Below are 10,830 nucleotides of genomic sequence, written 5' to 3' on the forward strand. Positions count from 1 at the left end.
ACTACTGTACTATACTACTGTACTGTACTACTGTACTACTGTACTGTACTACTGTACTACTGTACTGTACTACTGTACTATACTACTGTACTATACTACTGTACTATACTACTGTACTGTACTGTACTGTACTATACTACTGTACTGTACTACTGTACTATACTACTGTACTGTACTACTGTACTACTGTACTGTACTACTGTACTACTGTACTGTACTACTGTACTATACTACTGTACTATACTACTGTACTATACTACTGTACTGTACTGTACTGTACTATACTACTGTACTATACTACTGTACTATACTACTGTACTATACTACTGTACTGTACTGTACTACTGTACTGTACTGTACTGTACTGTACTGTACTGTACTGTACTGTACTGTACTACTGTACTGTACTACTGGCATGAATTGTTGTTTGGGGGGGATCAGGAAAAGGTTTTCACACATCACAAGTGGAGATTCCTCCAGGTGTAAACTGGACATCAGAGGAATATTACACAGGAATATTGTTCAATGATACTCCGAAACAAAAGAGTACAAGAGTTTGTCTTTATTTCAGGAACTGGTTTTGGTCAACTTTAAATGAATACAATAAAACAAGCAACGAAAGACACGTCTACATCACTGTCACAAACTACATACACAACACACAACACAGTACAGTAGTACAGTACAGTAGTATAGTACAGTACAGTACAGTACAGTACAGTAGTACAGTACAGTACAGTAGTATAGTACAGTAGTATAGTACAGTAGTATAGTACAGTAGTACAGTACAGTACAGTAGTATAGTACAGTAGTACAGTACAGTACACAACACATCACAGTACAGTACAGTAGTACAGTACAGTAGTATAGTACAGTACAGTACACAACACAGCACAGTACAGTAGTATAGTACAGTACAGTAGTACAGTACAGCAGTACAGTACAGTAGTATAGTACAGTACAGTAGTATAGTACAGTAGTACAGTACAGTAGTATAGTACAGTAGTACAGTACAGTAGTATAGTACAGTACAGTAGTATAGTACAGTACAGTAGTATAGTACAGTAGTACAGTACAGTAGTATAGTACAGTAGTATAGTACAGTAGTACAGTACAGTACACAACACAGTACAGTACAGTACAGTAGTACAGTACAGTAGTATAGTACAGTACACAACACAGTACAGTACAGTAGTATAGTACAGTACACAACACAGCACAGCACAGTACAGTAGTACAGTACAGTACAGTAGTATAGTACAGTACACAACACAGCACAGTACAGTAGTACAGTACAGTACAGTAGTATAGTACAGCACAGTACAGTAGTACAGTACAGTACACAACACAGTACAGTACAGTACAGTAGTACAGTACAGTACACAACATCCAGTTAACCACAGGACTGGTAGTCTTCTCTTTCTCTGAGCTTTCCTCATCACATAATCATCCCCAATTTCTCTGTGTTTGTCGGTTCACAGGCGTGTATTTATCCACTCTTCCTCACCCAAGTGGAAACACCTGGCCATCCACCCCTTTATGTTCAGTATTTAAAATGATCATAAATAAAACTGTTGTTGTAACACATCTAATCTGAAAACAGAATGGACCTTTTCACACATAAACCCCATCCCTGGGAGAGAGATATTACTTAACCGTTTGGGGAAGGAAAGGAAACTAGGGTTTCCAGAGCAGTAGATTCCACCTTGGCATAGGGAACGACCAGGGGAACGACCAGGGGAACGACCAGGGGAACGTCCAGGGGAACGACCAGGGGAACGACCAGGGGAACGACCAGGGGAACGACCAGGGCTCTCCTTTGGCCTGTTCAGGATGGTGTATCATTACAGGACCGTCACATAGAAATATATTGTGTAGAACCAATATGACTTTCTGTCATGTAGAATCATGTCAGTTCTATTCATTACATTTTCTGTCTGAACGTTCCACGGTGTTGTACCCTGCTGAGTGTGACCCTGGTCGTCAGGACAGACAGAATCAGGTACACTTGCTCATGCAGAGCAGCAGCTCCATGCGGATGGCGATACGCGTGTGCCAGCCCAGAGGGAGCAAACGGATGTAGCGAGTTACCATGGGAGGACGCAGGAGGTTCTGAACCGAGGAGGAGCGGTCCGAGTTCCCGTAGAACACCTAAGGAGAGAAACGGAGCAGTGTGAGGAGGAGAGACGACACAGACCACCATGTAGTAAACACAGATGGAGAATCCTCCTGCCAGATATCCTAACCTCACCGAGCAGGACTAGACTTTACAACCCCTTGTACTGAACTGCTACAGAACCCAAAAAATATAGGATCTGATGAGAAGGATTGATTTTGATATACTGTATGTATAAATCCCAAGACTGTCATCCACATTATTACATGTGTAAACCTTGTGATGTCATAATGAACCATTTATTGATGTGAAAGCTGACCAACAAAACAAGTCATTTTAGAAAAACATCCATGGACATTATTACATGTGTAAACCTTGTGATGTCATAATGAACCATTTATTGATGTGAAAGCTGACCAACAAAACAAGTCATTTTAGAAAAACATCCCATGGACATTATTACATGTGTAAACCTTGTGATGTCATAATGAACCATGTATTGATGTATGTATATGAACTAAGTTATGATTGTAAAAAAGTTTTGTTACAGTATCTATTGACTGTGAGTCTCTCTGAATAAGAGCATCTTCTCAGTGACTAAATGTAAAAGGTCTTTATGATGGGCCCACCCTGTTGTTCCCCGTCTGGTCCTTGTAGTAGATCCAGTTGAGATTCTGGTCGGTGCGGTACTGGACGCTGTACTTGGTGATCCATTCGTCAGCGTCACAGCGCCCCTGGGTCAGGATACCAGACACCACCATCACCTCCTTCAGGTCAATCTGCAACCACTGGCTGTTGTCCTGGAACTTAGACAGCCAAGCACACCTGGAGGGGGACCGCCAGGGAAACTATGTTAGCCCGCTGAGCTAAAGCCTAGGAAAAAACAATGACCTGGAGGGGAACCGCCGGGGAAACTATGTTAGCCCGCTGAGCTAAAGCCTAGGCAAAAACAATGACCTGGAGGGGAACCGCCAGGGAAACTATGTTAGCCCGCTGAGCTAAAGCCTAGGCAAAAACAATGACCTGGAGGGGGACCGCCAGGGAAACTATGTTAGCCCGCTGAGCTAAAGCCTAGGCAAAAACAATGACCTGGAGGGGGACCGCCAGGGAAACTATGTTAGCCCGCTGAGCTAAAGCCTAGGCAAAAACAATGACCTGGAGGGGAACCGCCAGGGAAACTATGTTAGCCCGCTGAGCTAAAGCCTAGGCAAAAACAATGACCTGGAGGGGAACCGCCAGGGAAACTATGTTAGCCCGCTGAGCTAAAGCCTAGGCAAAAACAATGACCTGGAGGGGAACCGCCAGGGAAACTATGTTAGCCCGCTGAGCTAAAGCCTAGGCAAAAACAATGACCTGGAGGGGAACCGCCAGGGAAACTATGTTAGCCCGCTGAGCTAAAGCCTAGGAAAAAACAATGACCTGGAGGGGACCATTATTTTACCAATGAGGTCAGAAGAGCCATTTCCCAAACGAACACTGAGGTTACTGATTGAGCCAATGTCCTCCTTTACAGGGAGGGGGAGATAGAGGCCCTACCAGGGGTTGGTCCTGAGGGAGAGGTTGGGGCAGGGGACTCACCCAAAGCCCTGGTTGTTGAGTCTGGCATTGCTGGGTAGCCAGGAGGAGAACCAGCCAGTATACTGATCCTCGTTGGAGCAGCTGATCTGGTCTGGTCTGACTGATCCAGCCTCCAAACCCAGGGGCTTGTGGTACGGACACTCTGGAGAGGAGGAACGCCAAGGTGAGAGACGGAAATCATGGTCGACAACAAGGAAGTAGTTAACATGTTAACATTGGATGCCAAACAATGGACGTCACACTGATGCTAATTATTTTGTAGTTATCGTCACAGGTCCTCCGATCCTAGGACACGTATCATCTGCATGTACTGTATGTTGTTAGAGACCACATAGTCACTATAGGCTAGCCCAATGGAAGACACTTCTCTACACAGGAAACACTGTATTCTGAACTGAAGGGCTTTTGCTGCCTTCAACAAAGGGCAAAAACACTTCCTGGTTGCAGAAACCTAACTGGAACATCCACCCGCTTGTTGTTATGAAAGACAACACCAACATGCAAGGTCACGTCTGGTGACTGAGGTACGCGGTGCCTAACGAACCACCACCACATTAATCCTCTCCCTCCAACCCACCCAGCCCCTCTGAGTCCCTGATTTCCTGCTCCATCCAAAAGTAGTACACTATGTAGGGAATAGGGTGCCATTTTGTACTCATATATCTCCAATCCTAAATCCTTCTGTTTTAATTCTCCACATTGAAGATAAACATCCATTAGATAAACATCCACTAGATAAACATCCATTAGATAAACATCCATTAGATAAACATCCATTAGATAAACATCCATTAGATAAACATCCACTAGATAAACATCCATTAGATAAACATCCATTAGATAAACATCCATTAGATAAACATCCATTAGATAATTAGATTAACATCCATTAGATAAACATCCATTAGATAAACATCCACTAGATAAACATCCATTAGATAATTAGATTAACATCCATTAGATAAACATCCACTAGATAAACATCCATTAGATAATTAGATAAACATCCATTAGATAAACATCTATTAGATAAACATCCACTAGATAAACATCCATTAGATAAACATCCACTAGATAAACATCCATTAGATAAACATCCACTAGATAAACATCCATTAGATAAACATCCATTAGATAAACATCTATTAGATAATTAGATAAACATCCATTAGATAAACATCCATTAGATAAACATCCACTAGATAAACATCTATTAGATAATTAGATAAACATCCATTAGATAAACATCCACTAGATAAACATCCATTAGATAAACATCCACTAGATAAACATCCATTAGATAAACATCCATTAGATAAACATCCATTAGATAAACATCTACTAGATAAACATCCACTAGATAAACATCCATTAGATAAACATCCACTAGATAAACATCCACTAGATAAACATCCACTAGATAAACATCCACTAGATAAACATCCATTAGATAAACATCCACTAGATAAACATCCACTAGATAAACATCCACTAGATAAACATCCATTAGATAAACATCCATTAGATAATTAGATAAACATCCACTAGATAAACATCCATTAGATAAACATCCATTAGATAATTAGATAAACATCTATTAGATAAACATCCACTAGATAAACATCCATTAGATAAACATCTATTAGATAAACATCCATTAGATAAACATCCATTAGATAATTAGATAAACATCCACTAGATAAACATCCATTAGATAATTAGATAAACATCCACTAGATAAACATCCATTAGATAAACATCCATTAGATAAACATCCCTTAGATAATTAGATAAACATCCATTAGATAAACATCCATTAGATAATTAGATAAACATCCACTAGATAAACATCCATTAGATAATTAGATAAACATCCACTAGATAAACATCCATTAGATAAACATCCATTAGATAAACATCCCTTAGATAATTAGATAAACATCCATTAGATAAACATCCATTAGATAATTAGATAAACATCCACTAGATAAACATCCATTAGATAATTAGATAAATATCTACTAGATAAACATCCATTAGATAATTAGATAAACATCCACTAGATAAACATCCATTAGATAATTAGATAAACATCCACTAGATAAACATCCATTAGATAATTAGATAAACATCCATTAGATAAACATCCATTAGATAAACATATATTAGATAAACATCCATTAGATAAACATCCACTAGATAAACATCCATTAGATAATTAGATAAACATCCATTAGATAAACATCCATTAGATAAACATCCACTAGATAAACATCCATTAGATAAACATCCATTAGATAAACATCCATTAGATAAACATCCATTAGATAAACATCCATTAGATAAACATCCATTAGATAAACATCCATTAGATAAACATCCACTAGATAAACATCCACTAGATAAACATCCATTAGATAAACATCCATTAGATAATTAGATAAACATCTACTAGATAAACATCCATTAGATAATTAGATAAACATCCACTAGATAAACATCCATTAGATAATTAGATAAACATCCATTAGATAAACATCCATTAGATAAACATCCACTAGATAAACATCCATTAGATAAACATCCATTAGATAAACATCTATTAGATAAACATCCATTAGATAAACATCCATTAGATAAACATCCATTAGATAAACATCCATTAGATAAACATCCATTAGATAAACATCCATTAGATAAACATCCACTAGATAAACATCCACTAGATAAACATCCATTAGATAAACATCCATTAGATAAACATCCATTAGATAAACATCCATTAGATAAACATCCATTAGATAAACATCCATTAGATAAACATCCCTTAGTAGAAGAGCACAGCAGATGGTTGGCTGCCACATCCTACCAGAGGCTTTAAGCCGGCCAAGTTGTTTCCTTCCTGGATAACCAACACAATGAGTGGGACATGGATCACGCAACTAAATTGAGCCGTGGGGCGATTTACTATTGAGCGGATGGTCTGGGGGGGGGGGGGGGGGGGTAGAGTATAATGTTTGCATGAAACACTCATTTCAACGCTTGTTTACATCTGTATACAATCACGTCTCTCTATTATGCGTAGGAATACTACGGAACACATTTCTTATTAAAATCACTTGGAGATGATTTCCTGCTGTTACAGTCTTTTATGTCCAACAATGAGGGGCCAAATAGAACCACCTGTTAGTAGTAGTAATAGTATGAATAGTAGTAGTAGTAGTAGTAGTATAATAGTAGTAGTAGTATAGTAGTAGTAGTAGTAGTAATAATAATAGTAGCAGTAGTAGTATATTAGTAGTAGTAGTATAGTAGTAGTAGTAGTAGTAGTAGTAATAATAATAGTAGCAGTAGTAGTATAGTAGTAGTAGTATAATAGTAGTAGAAGTAGTATAGTAGTAGTAATAGTAATAATAGTAGTATAATAGTAGTAGAAGTAGTATAGTAGTAGTAGCAGTAGTAGTAGTAATAGTAGTAGTAGTATAATAGTAGTAGAAGTAATTTAGTAGTAGTAGTAATAGTATGAATAGTAGTAGTAGTTGTAGTAGTAGTATAATAGTAGTAGTAGTATAGTAGTAGTATAATAGTAGTAGAAGTAGTATAGTAGTAGTAATAGTAATAATAGTAGTATAATAGTAGTATAAGTAGTATAGTAGTAGTAGCAGTAGTAGTAGTAATAGTAGTAGTAGTATAATAGTAGTAGAAGTAGTTTAGTAGTAGTAGTAATAGTAATAATAGTAGTAGTAGTAGTAGTAGTAGTAGTAGTAGTATAATAGTAGTAGTAATAATAGTAGTAGTAGTAGTATAATAGTAGTAGTAGTAGTATAGTAGTAGTAATAGTAATAATAGTAGTATAATAGTAGTAGAAGTAGTATAGTAGTAGTAGCAGTAGTAGTAGTAGTAGTATAATAGTAGTAGAAGTAGTAGTAATAATAGTAGTAGTAGTATAATAGTAGTAGTAGTAATAGTAATAATAGTAGTAGTAGTATAATAGTAGTAGAAGTAGTAGTAATAATAGTAGTAGTAGTAGTATAATAGTAGTAGTAGTAATAGTAATAATAGTAGTACTAGTATAATAGTAGTAGAAGTAGTAGTAATAATAGTAGTAGTAGTATAATAGTAGTAGAAGTAGTATAGTAGTAGTAGCAGTAGTATAATAGTAGTAGAAGAGAGTAGTAATGGTAGTAGTAGTAGTATAATAGTAGTAGAAGTAGTATAGTAGTAGTAGCATAGTAGTAGTAGTCGTAGTAATAGTAGTATAATAGTAGTAGAAGTAGTTTAGTAATAGTAGTAGCATAGTAGTAGTAGTCGTAGTAATAGTAGTATAATAGTAGTAGAAGTAGTTTAGTAATAGTAGTAATACTAATAGTAGTAGTAATACTAATAGTAGTAGTCGCAGTAGTATAGTAGTTGTAGTAGTAGTAGTAGTAATAATACGAATAGTAGTAGTAGTATAGTAGTAATAGTATAGTAGTAGTAGTAGTAGTAGTAGTAGTAGTAGTAATAATAATAATACTAATAGTAGTAGTAGTATAGTAGTAATAGTATAGTAATAATAGTAGTAGTAGTAGTAATAATAATAATAATACTAATAGTAGTAGTATAGTAGTAATAGTATAGTAGTAGTAGTAGTAGTAGTAGTAGTAGTAGTAGTAGTAGTAATAATAATACTAATAGTAGTAGTAGTATAGTAGTAATAGTATAGTAGTAGTAGTGGTAGTAGTATAGTGGTAGTAGTAGTAATACTAATAGTAGTAGTAGTACTAATAGTAGTAGTAGTAGTAGTATAGTAGTAATAGTATAGTAGTAGCCTGCTGTTTGACTCTTTGGAACCAGTATCAGGCTGCGTCCCTATGGCCCATAAGGCTCTGCTCCAAATAAGTGCATTGGAGGGAATAGGGATTCATTTGGGATGCAGCCCAGCCTCTCCTATCCACTCTGCTGTTTGAACAGGAAGATAGAGGAGGATCTGATCACCCAATCAACACCTTTCCTTTTTATAAGTGTGAGAAGGACAGACGTCCTATTTTGGTCCTAGTAATCTGTGCATCACAACCCTGTTCTAGTAAAGGGATAATCCTGCTAGCATACTGCACAGTACTGTATGTCTGTCTGTCTGTCTGTCTGTCATGTGATTACACACACAGCCTGTGTGAAGTGGAGCAAGGAGGCTCTCCATCTGCTGATTAATGACATTCCACCTGACTGCAGGCACAGACTTGTTCAGGTTCCAGCTCATAGTCACTTTATACACACACACACACACACACACACACACACACACACACACACACACACACACACACACACACACACACACACACACACACACACACACACACACACACACACACACACACACGCACACGCGCGCGCCTCTCAGCCCCTACAAAGATCTCAGCTTCCAATCAAATTAAATTAAAACAATATTGATCCATTCCAATTGAATACATACCAGTAGACCTATGGTAACTACGGTAACTCAACATACCGATATGATGTTCATTTAGTTGATACTTCTACATCTAACTGTGATTGGATGTCTGCTCACAAGATATTGAAGTCAGGTTAATGAGTGTCAAGTCTTCTGTAGAATGGTTCCAGTCTATAATCATTTATGTATGATGCACACCCAGCTTACCGTGCCTAAAGTACTGACGACTACATACAGATCATGAGATCATAGACCAGAGACAAAGCTACATGTAGCACCTAGCTACTAAACAACCAGATCGACTGAGACAAAGACAGAGCGAGACAGAGAGGCAGAGAGAGAGAGACAGGAGTGAGAGAGACAGAGAGAGAGACAGGGGAAAAAAGAGAGACAGGGAGAGAGAGGGAGACAGGGGAAAAAGTGAGACAGAGAGAAATAGACAGGTAGACAGAGATAGAGAGACAGACAGAGAGAGAGAGACAGGGGGGAAAAGAGAGACAGACAGACAGAGAGAGAAACAGATAGACAGAGATAGAGAGAAGACAGAGAGAGAGAAAGAAAGACAGAGAGAGAGAGAGAGAGCAGAGAGACAGAGACAGAAAGACAGAGAGAGAGACAGAAAGACAGAGAGAGAGAGACATAGAAAGAGAGAAAGACACAGAGAGAGAGAGAGACATATAGACAGAGAGAGAGACATATAGACAGAGAGAGAGAGAGAGAGAGAGAGAAAGAAATAGACAGAGAGAGAGAGAGAGAGAGAAATAGACAGAGAGAGAGAGAGAGAGAGAGAGAGAGAGAAGAGAGAGAGAGAGAAATAGACAGAGAGAGAGAGAGAGAGAGAAATAGACAGAGAGAGAGAGAGAGAGAGAGAAATAACAGAGAGAGAGAGAGAAAGAAATAGACAGAGAGAGAGAGAGAGAGAAAGAAATAGACAGAGAGAGAGAGAGAGAGAGAGAGAATAGACAGAGAGAGAGAGAGAGAGAGAGAAATAGACAGAGAGAGAGAGAGAGAGAGAGAGAGAAATAGACAGAGAGAGAGAGAGAGAGAAAGAATAGACAGAGAGAGAGAGAGAGAGAGAAGAGAGAGAGAGAGAGAGAGAGAGAGAGAGAGAGAGAGAAATAGACAGAGAGAGAGAGAGAGAGAGAGAGAGAGAGAGAGAGCAATAGACAGAGAGAGAGAGAGAGAAAGAAATAGACAGAGAGAGAGAGAAATAGACAGAGCGAGAGAGAGAGAGAGAGAGAGAGAGAGAGAAAGAAATAGACAGAGAGAAATAGACAGAGAGAGAGAGAGAGAGAAAGAAATAGACAGAGAGAGAGAGAGAGAGAGAGAGAGAGAAATAGACAGAGAGAGAGAGAGAAAATAGCAGAGAGGAGAGAGAGAGAGAAAGAAATAGACAAGAGAGAGAGAGAGATGAGAAATAGACAGATAGAGAGAGAAGAGAGAAATAGACAGAGAGAGGAGAGAGAGAGAGAGAAATAGCCAGAGAGAGAAGAGAGAGAGGAGAAAATAGACAGAGAGAGAGAGAGAGAGAGAGAGAGAGAGAGAGAGAGAGAAATAGACAGAGGAGAGAGAGAGAGAGAGAGAAAAGACAGAGAGAGAGAGAGAGAGAGAGAAATAGACAGAGAGAGAGAGAGAGAGAGAGAGAAATAGACAGAGAGAGAGAGAGAAAGAAATAGACAGAGAGAGAGAGAGAGAGAAAGAA

At 38.2% G+C, this 10,830-nt stretch overlaps 1 protein-coding gene across 1 annotated transcript in view; it reads right to left on the minus strand.

Annotated features, from left to right (window-relative positions):
* Positions 1–547: 547 nt before the first annotated feature.
* Positions 548–10,830, minus strand: part of LOC109876950 (retinoschisin) — a 15,455-nt gene continuing 5,172 nt past the window's right edge. The window contains exons 4-6 of the mRNA XM_031821891.1: positions 3,695–3,836; positions 2,746–2,941; positions 548–2,151 (exon numbers count right to left, since the gene is read on the minus strand). Of these exons, the coding sequence (XP_031677751.1) occupies positions 1,999–2,151; positions 2,746–2,941; positions 3,695–3,836 (491 nt within the window). The 3' untranslated portion in view covers positions 548–1,998. The remainder of the gene's footprint in view (positions 2,152–2,745; positions 2,942–3,694; positions 3,837–10,830) is intronic.

The sequence above is a fragment of the Oncorhynchus kisutch genome, unplaced genomic scaffold (genome assembly GCF_002021735.2).
Source record: "Oncorhynchus kisutch isolate 150728-3 unplaced genomic scaffold, Okis_V2 scaffold4027, whole genome shotgun sequence".
Classification (NCBI taxonomy): Eukaryota; Metazoa; Chordata; class Actinopteri; order Salmoniformes; family Salmonidae; genus Oncorhynchus; species Oncorhynchus kisutch.